The sequence below is a fragment of the Panthera tigris genome, chromosome B1, assembly GCF_018350195.1.
Source record: "Panthera tigris isolate Pti1 chromosome B1, P.tigris_Pti1_mat1.1, whole genome shotgun sequence".
Taxonomy (NCBI): Eukaryota; Metazoa; Chordata; class Mammalia; order Carnivora; family Felidae; genus Panthera; species Panthera tigris.
This window is the reverse complement of record NC_056663.1, coordinates 31649246-31669988: the sequence shown is the minus strand read 5'-3', so window position 1 is coordinate 31669988 and position 20743 is coordinate 31649246. Positions and strand designations below refer to the sequence as shown.

General features: G+C 36.0%; 1 protein-coding gene across 3 annotated transcripts in view; it reads left to right on the top strand.

The window, feature by feature from the left end:
* PPP2R2A (protein phosphatase 2 regulatory subunit Balpha) overlaps positions 1 to 20743 on the top strand; it is an 85388-nt gene that overhangs the window by 44453 nt on the left and 20192 nt on the right. For all 3 annotated transcript variants that reach the window (XM_042983185.1, XM_042983184.1, XM_042983186.1), the window contains one exon: positions 4524 to 4621. In XM_042983185.1, the coding sequence (XP_042839119.1) occupies positions 4524 to 4621 (98 nt within the window). The remainder of the gene's footprint in view (positions 1 to 4523; positions 4622 to 20743) is intronic.

Here is a 20743-nt window from a genome sequence, read left to right as displayed (position 1 = left end):
GCTTCCGAGAATGAAACCTGGCTGCCAGTGGTTTACAAAGAAAGGAAAGGGTTGGAAGAAATGAGAATTCCATTTTATAGAATACATTTTAATCCTTGATTTTATAAGATTTAATGAGTCAAAAACATTGTGTATATTAAGTTTTCTTACTAAAAATTTGTGCCTTTTAAGTGCTGTTGCCTGGAATTCGATCTATGCCTAAAATTGCTTTGTGTTGACTTCGGGCATAGTAGGGCAAACTGACTGATGTTCTTATAAAAAGATTAACATGGACAGTTTTTTCATTGTGAAATAACATTTTATTGGCCATAGGAAATAATCTTTTTTTTTTTCCTTAAAAGAGGAAGTTTTTGTTCTTTGATTTTTGTTGTTTGTTGCTTTACACTGTTCAGCTAAGCAGTGGCTTGGTTGGCTGTTTCTCAGATTTTCTCTTAATTCATTGGCTTTTAGCAAGATGAAAAATAACAGACACCAATGTATTAAGAATATCTATAAATGGGGGCACCTGGGTGGCTCACTCTGTTAAGTGACCGACTTCGGCTCAGGTCATGATCTCACGGTTTGTGAGTTCGAGCCCCGCTTTGGGCTCTGTGCTGACAGCTCGGAGCCTGGAGCCTGCTTTGGATTCTGTGGCTCCCTCTCTCTCTGCCCCTCCCCCACTCATGCTCTGTCTCTGTCTTAGAAATAAATAAACATTAAAAAAAATTTTTTTTAAAGAATATCTATAAATTGAGGGGTGCTTGGGTGCCTCAGTCGATACAGCGTCTGACCTCGGCTCAGGTCACGATCTCACAGTTCATGAGTTCGAGCCCCGCATTGGGCTCTGTGCTCACAGTTCAGAGCCTGGAGCCTGCTTCAGATTCTGTGTCTCCCCCTTTCTTGGCCCCTCCCTCACTTGTACTCTGTCTCTCTCAAAAATAAACGCTAAAAAATAATAATAATAAAGTGTGTATAAATAGAGAAAGTTGTATGCCTTTCACCCAATATTTTCCTTCCTCAATGATTTACCTCAGTGATTTAGAGTGGGTTGACTTCTGTGGTATATAGTATCTTTGGTTCTTGGCCCCTTTTTTTTTTGATAGGCTGGTGGTTAGTTTTGTTTCTAGGATTCCTCGGCCTGTCTCAAGTGTGCCTGTTAAAATTTTGTACCCTTGCTGTGAAGCTGCTTCAGTATTAAGCATTTATGACATCACTTTCTTTGGAGTTCTAGTTGTAAAATAGCCATTCCTGGGATAAGTGACCATTGTAAGAACAGATGTCGCCTTATTCCTGTTACAGTTGGCGCTAAAACACTAGTCTGTTTCTCTTCTTCCCTCCCCTTCTCTTTTCCTCCTCCCTTCTCTCTCTTACATGCACACAGACACACTTCTCTTTTCTTCCCCACCCTGTCACAGATTCAGTGACTGCATTATAACCAGCTATAACCAGTACTATCTTTAGCACCTTGGGGTATTATAATAAAGCCTACTGTTTTATTACTTGATTCTTGTTCTGTCTTCTGAGGATAACATAGATACAGAATCCTATCACCACCATTCCTATCCCACATCTCTTCAGTACTATTATAATGACCTCCCTGTTGACTTAATCATCTCTAGATTTTTCTCCTGTCCAGGTCACTTTAGAAGGATAAGATTTCTCCCCCATTGGAAATTAAGCACATCTTTCAGCAAGTCCCTCTTGCTTTCCAGTGCTCAGCAGGAAGGCTAGTCAGGCTAATTATACTGATCATTGACTTATCCTTTATTAAGTTACAGCCATAACAGCTCATCTAACTAACAAGAGTTGTAATTTCTTTAATTTAGGTGAACGCAACAATTTGGGAAAAAGATGAAGTAATTTAAATACTGAGCCAACTCTGCCTGTTATTCCATTGTGTGAACAGGAAAGTGAATCTGGTGTTGGTGTTAGGTGTGAGCATTTCACCAAGTTGAGAGTCAAAGAGAAGTATTTTTGGTGCAGCATGACTTTGTATGCAAATTAACTAGTTCATCTGGTGCATTAGCTAAAGAAACCATAAGCTAGCAATGCACTGGGGGAAGTTGGCTGAGCTGGACTGACAAGAGAAAGAATTTGCGTCTCCAAAGTGATGCTTGTCTGAGTGGTTTGAATTTAAAGGTAATTTTTATGATGTATGGTTTTTAACCTTATTCCCTGATTTTAAAAAGAACCTGACCTTCAGGTAAGAAGTGACTCCATATATTGTGTCTGCTATTGTTAGCTTCTATTTATTTTCTCTCTCGAAGTGTACCCTAATGTACTTTAAGTGCAGGTCTCTTGTATGGTTTTAAACCTTCACTACAGAATACAGAGCACCCAATGAATGGCTTTTATGTGTGATTTCTTATTTGGCTCATTGCTTGTGCAACAGTATGTTGTTTAATATTTACATATTAAATATTTAATAATTACATTGTAGCTTTTCCAGCTTTGTTTTATTGCTGATATTTAGTTTTGTGCCGTTGTGATTGGGAAATGTACTTGGTATGATTCAAGGGTTCTTAAATTTGTCATATTCGTTAGGTCTCTTTTTTATGTGATTTAACTGGGGGATTCCCCTGTGTGTACTTGAAGAAAATGTGTATTCTGTTTTTCTTGGATGGAATGTTTTATATATATACACACACGTATATATGTATATATGTGTATATATTTATATATATGTACATATTTATATATGAATATATGTATTAGAAAAATATATACATATATTTTAAAGTATATATTTATATATTTTAGAACCCTGTATTCTTAAGTATGCTTCAAGTAAAAAATGTTGTTGAAAAAGAAAAAAAATAACTGAGGATACTCACTTAAAGCATGTCAGAGGGGAGGTGGGTGGGGGAATGGATGAAATAGGTGAAGGGGATTAAGAGTACACTTAATCTTGATGAGCAAAATAGAATGGCTTTTTAAATAATTATGTTTGTCTTTACAGATTAGTCTGATATATTCAGTTTCACACTTTTATGTTACATATACGAACACTAAATTTATTTTTTCCTCCTGATACCGCTGACCACGGTGGGCTTCTGAGATGAGGTGGTTTTTTTTGTTTTTTGTTTTTAATTTTTTTTAACATTGATTTATTATTGAGAGACAAGAGAGACACAGAGCGTGAGCATGGGAGGGGTAGGGAGAGGGAGAGACAGAATCTGAAGTAGGCTCCAGGCTCTGAGCCGTCAGCACAGACCCCGACGTGGGGCTCGAACTCACAAACTGTGAGATCATGACCTGAGCCGAAGTCGGTCGCCCAACCAACTGAGCCACCCAGGCACCCCTGGGATAAGGTTTTTAATCTGGAAGTGGGGTGCTGTCCACACCTTCTGAAATTACATGCACATTTTTGTGTACACTTAAGCATGCAGTTTTTTGGCACGACACGTGTAACTTTCAGTAGGCTCTCAGAGTATTCCAAAAAGGTAAAGTGCCTTGGACCTAGACAATGAAGGAAGCAAAGAAAGCTTTCCAAAATCAAGCTGTTCTTGGAAAAATCACTAAAAAGAAAACTATAAAATGGAGTGTTGGACAGGTTATTAGTAAAGATACGTTGATCAGTAATTTTTAAAATTGAAGATGTATAGTGTTCTTTATTATAGCAAATCAACATTCTTAAATTGTGATAGTGAGCTAATATAGGTCAGAAAATGGCCTTTCTCTTGTAAAAAAAAAAGTTTATTTAAATTGCACATGATGAAATCTTTCCTAATTTGGCATAATGCCTTCTAGTGAAGAACTTGTTAGTAACAGTGGTGAATTTTTCCAGTGTAGTTGCTTTATCTTAATACCTAATTCTGTAACTTAGATTTTTTCCCTTAGAAAAATGACTCTGGTGTCAGTAAGCAAGTGAAATACCCTATAATTTTATTTGAATTTACTGTGAAATTAGCACTGACTTTGGGTGTAAAAGGACTGCTTCTAGTAGCCTGTGTGGTGTTTGGGAGCCACAAGAAGAGCTGTCCATATTGACGGCGCATAGCACAAAGTGTTCCTGATGTGTGTGGGTTCTGTTTGCAGACTTTTGTTTGAGAGGCCATAATTTGAATATTGATTTATGACTGTTAAAATTTCATCTAAAGTTACTTTTACATTTAAAAATTTCCCCCATTTTAGTTATATCTGCCTTAGTTCCAGAGGCCACCTTTGGGTTCGCATAAAGAAGCTTATCAAAAGTATATAAGAAGGAAAATTATCAAGATAATTATTATAATGGTTAATGGTCCTATTATAAAATGTTTCACAAATTGTTGATTACACTCATGATTTTAGTGAAATACCAGTAAACCACTAGTATTTAAGTATAATTTGTATTCCTGTTACAATAGATTCATACTGATTTATTCTAGAGAGAATGTGTTTTTGGAGAACTAAAATATTCATGAAAGAACCTTAGATTTACTTATTTCTGATGGTAGGTTCATCTGTAGGCCTGGAATGTGTTAGGGAAAACATGCTAAGTTCTGTGTAAGTTGGGAAAGAAAAACTAAAATCATTTCTTCTTTGTTTTTGTTTCAATTATACAGCAGATATAATTTCTACAGTAGAATTTAATCATTCTGGAGAATTACTAGCAACAGGAGATAAAGGTGGTAGAGTCGTCATCTTTCAGCAGGAGCAGGAGGTAAGTGTTGAAAGTTTAATATATCTAAATTTCAGTTTGCTTTTGGGGCTAGAACTTGTATTGCACTCGAGTATTTCATCAGAGGATTTTGACTTTTTTTTTTTTTTTCCTTAATGTTTATCAAGCAGAATATCCCAATGGATAGATGGCTCTGCTTCTCTTAGCTTTGTGTGTGTGTGTGTGTGTGTGTGTGTGTGTGTGTGTGTGTGTGTGTGTCTGTGTGTGTGTGTGTGTTGTTTTGACTATAAAAACACAGCGCTTTGTTAGATTTGGTTAGAGAAAGGAGTGGGAAGTGGTGTTAATTCAAGATTTTAACTGGTTTTGAAGCCTTGGCCCTCATTTTTTTTCTCTTAAAACTCCATAAAGCAAAATTGCTTTGATCTCTTCTCAATGCTTAGTTTGCTTTGCGTAATTGGGGGTGGGAGGCTAGTTTAAAGAAAAAGCTGTTGAGTTATTTTGACATCAGTTCATACTAATACTGTTACTGTGGTTTAAATAAAACTGTTTTAAATGACAATTGCATGTATACCCATGTAATGTAATTTATAAGCTCAGTACCCCTTTTCAAGCTTAGTTGATTTGAAAATTGTTTTCCTTTTCTCTTTGAAGAAAGGAATTTCTCATTGCAGACTCTTGAGATTAAAGTGGGTTTTGTTTTGTTTTGGGTACAGCATAGGCACACTTCTAAATCCGATTGACAAGATTTCTCACTAAAATTTTATGTTAAAATTTGTCACACTAGATTTTCCTTTACTCTCTCTGTCCATTCGTAGATCAAAGTTAGACATTATTTAAAATCGTCTGTTTTGAAACATCCTATCCCTGTTTATATATCCAAAAAGAGTTAAAAGTAATGTGCATAAATGGCAGGGTTTTACAAATAGATGTCTCAATCATAACAGAGAGTTAGGTTTTAAAGGATTGTGAAGTTCCTTAAATAAGCAAAGAATCTAGTAATAATACTACTACTTTGCACTTCTATAGCGCCTTTGACCTGAGGATCTCAAAGTGCTTTACAAACACTAATGAATTAATCCTCACAACACCCCAGTGAGGTAGGTAATTTAATTTTAAAAGAAATGATTAATAGTGTCTGATTAGAAGATGCACAAACACTAAATATGTCTCCTTTTATTTATTTATTTATTTTTGGTTGGAAGACAATATGAAAAGACTCCAGCTTTTCTTGACAAAGACTGTTCTTATGGGAAGGGGGGAAGCAAAATCAGTTTTCTGTTCCTATTTTCAAGCAACTAAAATCTTGACCATAGGAATCTTGAACTACTTGGAGTTGAAATGGAACCTTAGATCATTACAGTTTCCCTTTCTATTTACAAATGAGAAAGTTAGGATATTAACAGACCACTTGATTAGTGTGGCAGAACTAACAGCTAGGACTCAAAACTTCTGACGCACCATCTTTTAATATTCTTCGGTGCCTTTCACCTTAGATAACCAAAATATGAATGGTAATTTTGTTATTCAGAAGTTAGAGCTGGCATTCTCTGCCCTTGAGTGGTTTTTTTGTTTGTTTGGTTTTGGTTTTTTACTGGATGTTAATGACTGTCTACAACTTAGCTTTTGTTTTAAAGAAAGGTGTTTGGAGCTTTCGATAAATCTAGTAGGGGTTTGATAAGTGTCCTCAAAGTAATAGTTGAAGGCCGTCAGTAATACGATAAATTGGAATAAAAGATCTAACACAGAGTTACTGCAACTGCTCGAACGTTTTACTTGTATTGGCAAACAAGGCCCCAGATTTGAAGGATAGGTTTCCTTTGATTCTTTTCTGAAATTCCATTGAAGATTCTAAAGTGCTAAAATTTAAGATACATACCCTTATAACAAGGAATGAGCAAAATGACTTTTTGAGAAGGATCATTGGTACCAAAAAAGGACTTCCTTTTTCATGTATCTGACCTTCTTAACTGCATTTAAGAATTCAGATAGATGCATTATCTAGAACCTCAGGTTAGTAGTGTATCTTGAGAATTACTTAGTACAAGTATCAGTATGTTTTAAGCGATGGATTAAATAATGATGAGGTAATAATTTACTTCTTCCTTCAAAACTTTATCTTGTTAATCTTAATTTGGTGCCTGTTACCTAATTTATTTTCCACATTTTTAAGCCCTGTCTTATATGGAGCGTGTAGTATAGGGCTGTCTTCAGGACACTCACTGCCTACGTCACTGATAATGTCTGTGCCTTACATCTAGAGGCACCTTTGTATCAGTACCTAATATATTTAGATTAGATTTTTATGAATCCACATCTGTTACATCTGTAAAATAGTGTTCTAGTTTGGAAAGTGGGAGAGAACTTAAAGATGATCTTTTTCTAGTTTTTAGATAATCCCAGAAAAGGTTTCTATCAAAAGGTTGTATTGCTTAGTTTAATAGCAGAGCTCTAGAATTAGAACTTAGATCTCCGAATTTCAGTCCAGCTTCTTCTAACAGTTACAGCTATTAAACATACATTCCAGGGAGCACTGGTGCCTGTCCAGTGAGCCTTTCTTAGTGTCTGATAATGATGCTAGCTCCGTGTACAAAACAGTGGCATTTGCATTCTCGTGGCTTTATCTTCTCACTGGGTGGCTGGCAGGGTTCCTTTCTAAACTTCACTTGACTGGCACGGCAGACTGACACCTTTAACTCACCGTTCTGTCTCCCTTCTTTTACCCTTCAAGTGTGGCTGATCCCCTTCCTGTCATCCTGTCGGTTACCTCTTGCTGCCTGTCCATCTGTTCCACAGTCAAAGAAACTGGGTAGTCATTTAGACGGCTGTGATTCAGTTCGAGTATATTTCACCCTGGTGATGCTAAAACATGTTTTGCTGTCATTTAATACTATTTTTATAACTAATACGTTCCTATAGTTTTCTGTTTGACAGAATCTCTGTGATAGAAGCAGGTCGGGTAGGGAAATTAAGGCCCAAGAGTAAGGTGATTTCCATGAGGCATTCCACTTGTCCTGTGGTCAGTAAGTGTTGATACCCAGTCCGGTGTTTATAGCATGTCCTAAAATAGGTGAACACTCTTACTGTTTTCATAACTTTTATGTAATAGCTTTTGACAACCAAGTAGATGGCAGGATATATTCTTGTTGATAATGAAAATATTAATAGTTTTTCTTGGGAGATTCCAAGTAACTGTTAGACTAGGTGGTGTTGGTGTTCTGTATTTTGTAGAGGATCTTTCGTTTTATGGGTATTCAAATTAGGTGGGCGGCAGTTGTTGAAATTGCTGATTTTTCTTTTGACTTTGGATTGCTCAGACCTTCACTTTTCTCTGAGGCTTTCTGATTGATATAGGTTAAAGTGTGTGTAGGGGGGAGATTTTTTTTTTAAGGGACAATTAAGGAGAAAGGTGAGAAGGGAGATGTTCCTTTTTTACATTTCTTCCTAGATTATTATATAGAGCCTTTGTTTTCTGTGTTCTAGGAGTGCTAGTAACTTTCTAGGCTTTTTCTCATTTTTTGGTTGTTCTTAATGTGACATTCCCAAAACTCCTTAACAAGATATAGAAGAAATCTTAGAAATCATGTTTATCACAAAAGATGTGTAGGGGGTTAGGGCATCTGGGTGATTCAGTTGTTAAGCTTGATGTCGGCTCAAGGACATGATGTCACAGTTGTGAGATCAAGCCCCCTGTGTCAGGCTCCATGCCAAGCATGGAGCCTGCTCTTTAAATTCTCTCCCTCTCCCCGTCCCCTTTTTGTGTGAGTGCACTCTCACTCTCCCTCTCTCTCCCTCTCCAATAAAAGAAAAAAAAAATGGGTAGGGGTTTAATATGTATTTTCTTTGTAAATTATTTGGAAAGACTAGAATGGAGCTCAAAATCACCAAGATGTTGTTAAGGGCGCCCAAGTGGCTCAGTCATTGGAGCGTCCAACTCCTGAATTCGGCCAGGTCATGAGGTTCATCAGTTTGAGCCCCACGTGGGGCTCCGTGCTGACAGTATAGAACCTGCTTGGGATTGTCTCTCTCTCTCTGCCCCTCCCCCACTTGCTCTTTCTCTCTCTCAAAATAAATAAACTTAAAAAAAAAAACAAGATTTGTTTTTAACAGATTCAGTATCATCCATACAAAGGGGTTGTTGATTTACTTTGATGCTTAAGTGAAGAGAGAACCCACTTTTCTAGGGTGATGTGGCAGCATTCGCTTTACATAGTATTTACTGAGCAGCAATCAGAACAGCAAATTTAGCAGTGTTGGTGAGAAATGATCGAAGGAACCAAGTCTGTATAGCCAGGAGAAGAGACTGTGTAGAGTCTTGATATTTAGGGATTTATGTGGGAAGAATTGATTAGTTTCTTTTGTATATGGAAATAAATACACAAGATCTGGATGCCCATCTGTCAGGAATATTATAGAAAGAATACATGAGAAGTTCAAGAAAATCCAGTGTGGTTTATTCTAAATCAAAGTATCTATAAAATAAGGTTTCTTCTCTTAGCTACTGGGCTTAACTGTCTTCATTTTTCATTCACTCTTTGATCTAAGTTTTGTGTTTTTCAAAGAATAAAATGTTAGAATCGCCTGGGAACATGCATTTCAAATGCAGATTACTGGACTGTGTCTCATACCCACTAAATCAGAATGTCTGGAGGCCCGAGATCCCACTTTTACTTTTTTTAAAAGTCCTTTGGGGACCTCATTTGATAGAAAATGTCGAATTGAAATTCTCTGCATTCCAGTACCAGGATAAGGATAAAAGCTCCATAATACAGCTTCAAGTTTATATCTAAAAATACATTTAAACAGATAGATCTTAAATGTATTTAAGATACATTAAATGTAAATACCTTTAAGATAGATCACATGATACATGCAGAAAAATGCACAGAATCACAAGTGTACAGTTCTATAAATTTTCACAAAACAAACACACTTGTGTAATTCTTCCCTGGATCAAGAAATGGGATATTACTGGCACTTTAGAGGCCTTCTTTGTCCTTCCTGTTACCACTACCCTCCTCTACCAGAGATAACTGTGAAATTTGTTTTGCCCATATTGAGCTTTATTTGTATATGGTGCATTCACAGAAATTAAGTGCTAAAATTTATAAGCTTTTGCAGGGGTTCTCAACCTTTGGTGTCATGGATTTCGTCAGTAGCCTGGTCAGTTCTGTGGACTTCTCAGAATGTTTTAATTGTATATAATAACATAGGATTAGGAAGGAAACTATATTGAAAAATACGTTTCAAAGTGTTTTTAAAAACACTTATTACTGAGTAATAAGTGTTTTTTGTGGGGTGCCTGGGTGGCTCAATCAATTGTCTGACTTCGGCTCAAGTCATGATCTCACGGTTTGTGAGTTCGAGCCCCGCGTTGGGCTCTGTGCTGACAGCTCAGAGCCTGGAGTCTGCTTCGGATTCTGTGTCTCCCTCTCTCTCTGCCCCTCCCCCACTCACGCTCTGTCTCTCAAAAATAAACAAACATAAAAATATTTTAAAAATTGAAAAAGTAAATAAAATTAAAAACAAAAGTTTTTGTGGATAACAACTGGGGTGTGATTTAAAAACATGTCATGTCTATAGTGACAAAGTGATGGAGGCTGCTAATATGGTGTTTTATCACCTGTATCCATAAATGAAAGAAATGCTGAATTTCAGCTAGACATTAGTAGGAAAAAATATTTAAATTTCCACCACATCCAGGTTCACAAAATCCCTGGGTTTCATCCATGGATAGGTAGTATATGGGCCCCAAATTTACAGCCCCTGGTAAAGCAGTCTCTTTTTACCAATAAAAAGACTGGGGTCCCAGACAGTAGGTTTAATCATCCAAAGTCATACACTTTAATAAAGAGATGAACCCTTAATTCTAGAATCCACATGTCTTGTTTCTCTGCCACAGTCGCAAAATCTTATTTAATCTTCACAGCAAAATAATGAAGATGTGTGCACACCTCCTGTGTTTCAATTTATTACCAATTTATGGATGAGTTGAGATTAGAGAAGATAACTTTTCTAAGATCACATAGCTAGTGAAGTCGGTAATAGTTAATTTCTGCATAAATTGGAATGAATATCCACAACGCTGCATATTGTTTAACATATGAAAAAAAATCTGACTTCTCTAAGTAATGAGCCTAAGTGATACAAGTCACACAGGAAAATCAGTTTCATTACTTTATCGTAATGGGGAAAATACTTGATCTTGACTTTTTAATAGTAGCCATTAACGAATGATGTCTTCTCTGTGGTAGGCTTAAGGAGGGAAAAGTTAGAGTTTGGATTGAGAGTTTAAATACCTCATTTCTATTTGTTCATGAATTCATCCAGCCACCTCTCTTGTTCAGCCGTCTATTGTCCACATTTCTATCCAACCAGCTGTCAAACACATGTCACCTACCTACTAATCTTTTGAGGTTCCAGCTCAAAGAATTCAAAATTCAAAAGAATTATATTTTCCAGAAGTGAAGTATCAGTTTAAAGTACCATTTCTGATTGCTAAGCGTTATCAGTATGAATGTCACTAAACAACTGTTAGACAAAGTAGGATTCTTCTAAATGTTATTTTTCATAACACTGGATGAGATCTTGAAAGGATGTTTTTGACATATTAAAGTAATTTTTTCACTTTACCTGTTGCCCAGAAATTTGAATTGTCCATATTTCTTATATTGTCCCCCCAGAATCCAAACAACAAAAAACAAATCCAAATCTGTGAAACTAATAATACCCAGTAATTTTAGAATTTACTTTTTCTTCTCTCTGCCATCTTCTCAACCTCACACATACAACACTTCTTAATTGTATTTTTCTCACAAGTAATTTCTCCCTCTTAATTAAAAACATCATATTCACTGTAGATAATTTAGGAGACATGGACAGGGGGCAAGAAAGTACCTATAACTCCACCAAACAAAACCCAACACTTTTGGTGTGTATTAAAGATTTGTCTTTCTAAAATGAGATTATATTTAGGGTGGTATGTTATTTTTCCTCACATACTGTATGTAAAGACCTTTCATGTTGTTAAAGATTCTAAATCCTCATCTTTAATGATTACATGATACTCCATTACAGACATGTACTGAAGTTTATTTAATGTAATCTCTATTGTTAGATATTACCTAGATTGTTTATTTCTTGCTTTCTGATCTTTTTTTTTCTTTTTCTGTTATGAATAACACTATAAAAACATTCTTGTAGTTGAAACTTTGAAGCACCTATGACTTCTTTAGAACCTTCTAGAAGTTAAGTAGCTGGATCTAAGGTTGTGAGCATTTTTAAGTTATATTGGCCAATTCTCTTCCAGTAAACTTTATGAATTTATACTTGAACCAAAAATTTCTAAATACAGAGAAGAAATAAAATCGACAAATTGGTGATTAAAAAAGGTATTTTTACTGGATTTTAGTTTTACCTAAACTTTTGATACTTCCAGTAATTAAAATTGTTTCCAGGTACATAAAAATATGTCCTGTTTTTCTGATGGTGTATTTAATAAGTTGATTTGTTATAGGCCATGTATTGCGAGGAGAGTAAGTTCTTTCAGGAGGCTGTGTTTCTCAGTTTTGTAGATTGGCTGCCTTTAAGTTTCGTTTACTTTTTCTGTTTGTGTTTGCTGGTTTCCTGCCTCTAAATTATTTAGACATTTACCCATATTTCATATTTTCCCATTTCAATTCAATATCTGATTGAAATTTATTACTCTGCTTTATGTAATTTAGAGATCTTCCCCTCCTCTACCTTCCCTACCCACCCCCAAACTGACAGGCAGGTTATTCCAACATACATACTGATAATCTTTTTACAATGACTATTTTAAATGCATCTGTATCAGACAGAACATTATTTTATAGAGTTATATCTAGTCTTTACTGTATTTTACTTTTTCAGTACCTTAAGTGTGTTGAACTAATCTTTTTTATTTTTTCCATATTGTAATTGAGCTGTATATACAGGTTTCAGAATTTATTGAAGTTGGTTTCTTTCTCAAATAACTCCTTTTGCTCTTTTCAAAATAAATAACTTGGTCAGAATACAGGGTGTTGCAGGTTTCCTAATTTGAGAAACTAACATTCGGCTTTTTGGATTGCAGGCCATTGTATGTTTAGCCATATCATGTTGTGTCTAAATAATGTGGATCGATTGGACATTAAAGATGTGGGGTCCATCTGCTGTTGGTTAAGCAGTCCAACTCTTGATTTCGGCTGAGGTCATGATCTCACGGTTTGTGAGATTGAGCTGAGCCTCGTGTCATCACAGAGCCTACTTGGGATTCATTTTCTCTCTCTCTCTCTCTCTCAAAATAAACAAACATTCAGAATCATTTCATCTCATGAATAAAGACCAATCTGTGTGTTAATCTTGTTTAGAGAGGAAACCAACTCCATAAGAGTCTAAGTTATCTAAAGTGTGTGTTGCTTAGTATAGTATATAATAGGCATTCAGCGAAGGGGCACAACTATTTAATAAGAGCTGAAAAATCTTGAAATATTCCACCACCATCATTGTGATCAGAAAATGATAGAAATTTCTTTTTTTGTTGTTGTTTTCTGTTTACATCGATTGTGTTTTATCTTGCTTTATTCTAGAAAGTTCCATATATTTGCATTGATAGTGGTTTGTTAATCAGATATGAATTGATTTTGTTTTCTACCATTTCTGTCATTTCACAAGACTCAAACTTTTTTTTTCTTTTAGTTTTTTTAATGTTTACTTTTTTAAGAGAGAGGGAGAACACAAGAGTCAGCATGAACAGGGGAGGGGCAGAGAGAGAGAGAGGAAGAGACAGAATCAGAAACAGGCTCCAGGTTCTGAGCTGTCCGCACAGAGCCCCACGTAGGGCTTAAACCTGCAAACGGTGAGATCATGACCTGAACCGAAGTCGGACTCTTAACCGACGAGTCACCTAGCCACCCTACAAGAGTCAAACTCTTTTAAACCACTTTGAAATAAAAAGCAAATGTTTGCTTGTTACAAATATATTACAAGATTAAAGAATCATTAATAAACACTAAATTTTATTAGTGTTCTATTTAGCAGCTTAAAAAATATCCATTGTCACTTATATGAGTTACAGTAAAATACATTTTTAATTTTTTCTAAAGTGTGTTATGTTTTGTTCAAGGAACAAAGTAAGTCCTACCTTTTCATAAAGTTTCTTTTAAAAGAAGGAAGTTATTAGTAAAAGCACAGTGCAGTTATTTATATTTAGAATTAGCTGTTACAGAATGTCAAATGATGTTCTTTCAGAGATTGTTTTTAATTCTTGATTATTCTTAATAGGTTTATCATGAAAAGTATGAAAACTATCATTTTCACAAAGAAAAAGATAAAAATCCAAAATCATCCCATCTCAGGGGCACCTGGGTGGCTCAGTCTGATAAGCATCCGACTCTTGATTTCAGCTCAGGTCATGATCTCATGGTTTGTGAGATGGAACTGAGCCCCTTGTCAACACAAAGACTACTTGGGAGCCGCCCCGCCCCCCCCCCCCCCCCCCCAAACATTCAGAATCGTCTCATCTCATCTCATGAATAAAGACCAATCTGTGTCTGTGTGCATTCTGGGTATTTTTGTTTTGCAGAATTAGAATCATGTTGCACATGCGACTCCATAAGTTTTTGTATCTGTTGATGTTGATCAGGTTAATTTCAGTCAAGGAGGTGAAGAAACTGGGCAATAATTGAGTGGAAAGGAGTGCATGTGTAGTGTGGAAGAACATGTCCAGTCTGCTTTTATAACTTAAGTGACAAAAGTTAAATGAACATGGAGCTTGTGGGAGCTATAGAAGACGAGTAGCAGGAAGCATTGTGCTTGATTAAGTTAATATGGTTGAGACACACTGATCTGCTGTTGAATGTAATTGGCTCTATAGTATTTCATAATTTACTTGATTTGATGGATATTGAGGTTGTTTATGCATTAAGTTGTTCATACATCTTTGCAGGCATGGTTTTCCATGAGATTATACTTTTGAAGTGGAATTGTTGAATATCTACATTTTTTAAGGCTTTCAATAAGTATTGACAAATTATCCTCCAGAGAAGCTGTGTAAATATTTATACTTCTTCTGGTAGTATATGACTTGAACCATATTCTCATCATTAAAACGATGGTCATTATCACATTTTTTATTCGTCTAAGGACCAAACATTATTCTTCAATTTTGATTACTAACAATAATGAGCAGTTCTACATATATTTACTGACCATGTGTTATATAAATTGCCAACTTTTGACCTTTGTCATCTTTCAAGGAAAGGTATTGATATTCTTTTCTAGTGATTTTTTTTTTATTTAAAAATTTTTTTTGTTTTTTACATTTAGAGACAGAGCACAAGTGGGGGAGGGGCAGAGAGAGAAGGAGACACAGAATCCCAAACAGGCTCCAGTCTCTGAGCAAGTGGTCAGCACAGAGCCCGATGCGGAGCTTGAACCCACAAACCACGAGATCGTGACCTGAGCAGAAATCGGATGCTCAACCAACAGAGCCACCCAGGCTCCCCTTTCGTAGTGATTTTTAAGGACCTTTTATAATACATCTTATATAATACATAATTTTCTGGCCTATACTAGCCATCTTGTTAGCTGTCAGTCTTTCTCTGCTATTTACTTTTGTCTTTATAGTAAAAAGTTCTTTTTCACTTTAAAATATATAGAAATTCACCATTGTACTTACCTTTTGTTGCTTTTGTTTATTTTTGAGCATTTAATTGCTCCGTCTGGAGTTTACTTGTGTATAAGAAACAAAGTTCCAGTCTTCTTTCCAAATGGTTGGTTGGTTCTAACACCATTGAATATTACGGTTTTATATTTTGTTTTGGTTTGTTTAAACCTCAGGGTCATACTTGAGTTCATGAGCTCCAAACCTGTGCACATAGGCATGCAGGTGCACATACACTGCTTCTCACACGCTTTCATGTACCTTTCCCTGTAGGTAACAATAGAGGTAGATTCATCCGTCCCTATAGGTAACGATTTAAATGTGTTCTTATAATATATATTTTGTTTTTGTGTGCTGTATTATTAATTAACTGTGGTAAAATATCATATAAGGTGGAACTTCTCAACCGTTTTCCAAGTCTGCAATACAGCATTACCAACCATATATACAATGTTGTATAACAGATTGCTAGACAACCCCCCCATACAGCCCCTCCCCCCACCAGTCCTGCATAACTGAAACAGTATACCCACTGAACAACAACTTCCTACCCTCTTCCTCCTCCTAGCCCCTGGCAACCACCATTCTAACTTGCTGTTTCTATGAAGTTGGCTACTTTAGATACCTCATGTAAGTGGAATCATGGAGTATTTCTCATTTTCTGACTGGCTTGTTTGACTTAGCTTAATCTCTACATGGTTCATCCATATAGTGGCATAAGATAGGCTTTTTTTAAGACTAATATTCGTGTGTGTTTGTATGTCACATTTGTCTTTATTCATGTATCCGTCACTGGACATTTAGTTTGCTTCTACTATTAGTTTGCTATTCACATAGCTATTGTGAATAATCTCTTTGAGATCCTGTTTTAATTCTTTCGAATATATCCTGAAAAGTGCAATTGCTGAATCACAGGGTAGTTCTATTTTGAGGAACCCACATACTGTTTTCAAAGTGGCTGCACCTTTTGTGTGCCACATTTTTTTACACTGTATTGAAATAATACACAAAAGCATACAAAGCATTAGTACATTATCACATAGCAGACATCTAGGTCAAGAAATAGAACTTTCCACCCTTCCACATAACCCTTCTCATTCCCCTTCCAAGTCATTAATTTCTCCTTTCTCCCCTTAAAGAAAAGTCTATTTATAAGCCTGATTTCTAACACTGAGTTTGATCTGTACTTTTAGAACCTTCCATAAATGGAATCATAATAAGGGTGTATCTGGCCTTTTTGCTCAATACTATGTTTGTGTGTATATAATTTGCTCATGTTCATTGCTATGTAATGAATGTTCTTTTGTGTTGCTTTACTACAATTTATCTGTTATGTTGTAGGTGCAAACATTTTGGTTGTTTCAGTTTGTGACTATTAAGAATAATGCATCTATGAGCGTTATTTTTTGTTGTTGTTTGGTTTTTTTGTTTTTTGTTTTTCATGTTTTCTTTATTGAAAATACATAAACACACTAAAAAGAACCTCAAATCCATATATATATATTTGAACTTATCAGTCTGATATTTTTTCTTCATAATTATATGCAATCAAGGCAGAATTTGTTAAAAAATTTTTGGAGACACCTTTATATAAAGAACAAATTTGTTCTATAGAAAATAATGTAGAAGATGTTTACAACTCAGAGAGTCTGAAAATAGACATTTCAATAAAACTGGCTATTTTATTCAGTCACAGGAATGACATTGGAAATATAGCAAAGATCACATTGAAAATTACGAGGGAATTAGACACTAATAAAAATGCTCCAAAAGATAATTGTTTTAAGACGTTGGTGATATAAGGAAGGGGTGGGAAGGAAAAGGTGGACTTGAATAAGTTAGTTAAGCAGAGTGATTAGTAGTTACATAATAACTCAACTCAGGGATACATTAGAAACTAAAACGTTACTAGAAATACAAGTTTTTAAAAGCAGTGTGTTACTAAAAATATGAAAATGTGCACGGTGGATGCCTAAAACTCACCCAATTAACATTTTAAAGTATAATTTAAGGCCATTTTTATTTTTATTTTGAGAGTGAAAGCTGTTGAATAGTTAGGTGGGCAGAACAATTTCATCACTACTGGAGATTGATTTTCACTTCAGTAATCAAGAGAAAGGAATTTAAATTTTGCTGTCCTTAATTGATGTAGTATTTAGAATTATAAGCAGTACAAAGAGAAGGCTTGTTTTTCACAAACAGCTTGATTGGTAGAAGATTTCTTTCTTTTTTTTTAAAGCAGTGCTATTTTACCAGTTGGATAAATTGTCTCTATCCAACTATTGACTACAACCTCCCACATTGACCAGGATGTCCTTTATAATTTTGATTGATTCCCGGAATAGGAAAGACCATATTCCTCATACTAATTTGCGACTTTCTCTTCTGTTCTCCATACTATACAATGTGACTAATGATAACAAATGAGCTTTTATATGATAAATAAGTTATATTCACTTATGTTGGTATCTAAAATTTTTTAAAAATATTAATTTGGATGGATTTTTACTATTTTGACAAGCACTATTTTTATTTTTTGGTATTTTCATTTAATTTATTTTTTTTTAATTTACATCCAAGTTAGTTAGCATATAGTGCAACAGTGGTTTCAGGAGTGATTCCTTAATGCCCCTTACTCATTTAGCCCTTCCACCCTCCTACAACCTCTCCTGTAACCCTCTTTGTTCTCCGTATTTAAGAGTCTCTTATGTTTTGTCCCCCTCCCTGTTTTTATGTTATGTTTGCTTCCTGTCCCTTATATCCATCTGTTTTGTATCTTAAAAGTCCTCATATGAGTGAAGTCTTATATTTGTCTTCTCTAATTTCGCTTAGCATAATAATACCCTCCAGTTCCAACCATGTAGTTGCAAATGGCAAGATTTCATTCTTTTTGATTGCCGAGTAATACTCCGTGTGTGTGTGTGTGTGTGTGTGTGTGTGTGTGTGTGTGTGTGTGTACACACACACACACACACACACACCACATCTTTATCCATTCATCCATCAGTGGACATTTGGGCTCTTTCCATACTTTGGCTGTTGTTGATAGTGCTGCTATAAACATGGGGGTGCATGTGCCCCTTTGAAACAGCACACCTGTATCCCTTGGATAAATACCTCGTAGTGCAATTGCTGGGTTGTAGGGTAGTTCTATTTTTAATTTTTTGAGGAACTTCCATACTGTTTTCCAGAGTGGCTCTGTCAGTTTGCATTCCCACCAATAGTGCAAAAGGGTTTCTCTTTCTCCACATCCTTGCCAACATCTGTTGTTGCCTGAGTTGTTAATGTTAGCCATTCTGACTGGTGTGAGGTGGTACCTCATTGTGGTTTTGATTTGTATTTCCCTGATGATGAGTAACGTTGAGCATTTTTTCATGTGTCGGTTGACCATCTGGATGTCTTCTTTGGAGAAGTGTCTGTTCATGACGTCTTTTGCCCATTTCTTCACTGGATTATTTGTGGTTTTTTGGGTGTTGAGTTTGATGAGTTCTTTATAGATTTTGGATACTAAGCCTTTATCTGATGTTTGCAAATATCTTCTCCCATTCTATCGCCTTTTAGTTTTGCTGAACATTCTTGATCATGTTTTTTGGTCCACACAGTCATGCATGAAATTACTATGTCATGAGGTGGACAGCACAATAAAAAGTGGTTTGCCGATTTTATTCTCCTGAACAGTATATGAAAATTTTGGTTGTTCACGTCTTTGCCAATACTTTATTATCGGTCTTTTTTTTAAATTTTCAAATATTTTGGAGATTTTGTGTATGTCATATTATACTTTCTTTTTTTTAACACTGATTGACCATCTTTTAATGCGTTTATTGGTCATTTGGATATTATCTTTTGTGAAGTGCATGTTTGCTACTTGGGTAGGAGCCGAAATCAAGAGTCCCCTTTACTCTTTAAATTTTTAAATTTAAAATTCTTTAATTTTTAAAACGACATTCTTTGATGCATTCTTGTTCAAGTGTCACAGTGTTGAGGACAGGGGGATTATGTTTCCTTTTCTTTATATTTGCTCAAAGTACTTAGTTCGTACTTGCTCACAGTCGTGATCATTATAATAATGTAAACATCCCTCCCCAAGTTTTAGGGGAAATCTCACTGCTCACTAAAGATTCAGCTCTCTGGAATCCACTAAGTCAGTTTCTGTGCATGCATCTGTTTTATGGCCTCTTCTGTTTGTCACTGCTGCTGTCATCTCTGCTGTTATTCTTTGTTCTTGTTGATTTGTCTTTAAAAATTCTTCTGTGTAGGGACCTGGGTGGCTCAGTACGTTAAGCATCAGACATTCAGTTTCAGCTCAGGTCATGATCTTGGCGGTTCGTGAGTTCAAGTCCTGTCTCCCTCTCTTTCTGCCCCTCCACTGCTTGCGTGTGCATGCCCACATAGTCTTTCGCTCCCTCTTTCTCTTTCTCTTTCTCTTTCTCTTTCTCTTTCTCTTTCTCTCTCTCTCTCTCTCTCTCTCTCTCTCACACACACACACACACACACACACAAAATAAATAATTAAAAAAATTATTTTACTGTAATTTTAGTGGAGTTTCAGGAATATGGTTGTTAATACGTGAGCCCAGCCTGCCATGTTTAACATTGTAGACATAACTTTCTTCTTGTGTGATGTAGTTTTTATCTGCCTGTTGTAAAGAAAAAATGCTTCTTGAAATCCATTAAGACTGCCAGTCATCTCCATGATTTTGTTTTTGTATCATGTAATCATGTTTAGATCCATGTAATAATTACTGAGTCTTTAGGATGATGGGGTTTTTTTTTCCTGTTTTAGAAGATATGTTTATGTTTGTGCTTTTCTTATCATTTTATATATTGTGACCCATAGAGACCCAGTTTTTGCATATAGAAGTGTATGTGTTTGCCCTTGGTTCTCTATATTGCTTACCTGAATTAAATGGACCTTATTTCTGCTTTTTAAAAAAATTATTTTTTTTATAACTCTTTTTAATGTTTATTTTTGAGAGAGAGAGAGAGCGAGCACGCACACACACACACAAGTTGGGGAGGGGCAGAGAGAGGGGGAGACAGAATCCAAAGCAGATTCCTGCTTTGATTGGGGCTCAGGCTCAAGAACCGCGAGATCATGACCTGTGCCGAAGTCGGACATGACTGATTGACCCAGGTGCCCTAATTTCTATTTTTGACTAAAGTTTCACATACACAAGTTACTTGAAGGTAGAGAATCTGTGTTATTAAATCTCTCTATTGTAGGTAGTAGGAAACATGTGCACTTCACTTGCTCAAGTTCAAAACACATTCATATTAAAAATTGAATTGCTATGGGGCGCCTGGGTGGCTCGGTCAGTTAAGCATCTGACTTCAGCTCAGGTCTTGATCTCCTGGTCCGTGAGTTTGAGCCCCATATCAGGCTCTGTGCTGACAGCTCAGAGCCTGGAGCCTGCTTCAGATTCTGCATCTCCCTCTCTCTGCCCCTCCTCTGCTCACACGCTCTGTCTCTCTTGTCTCTCTCTCTCTCTCTCTCTGTC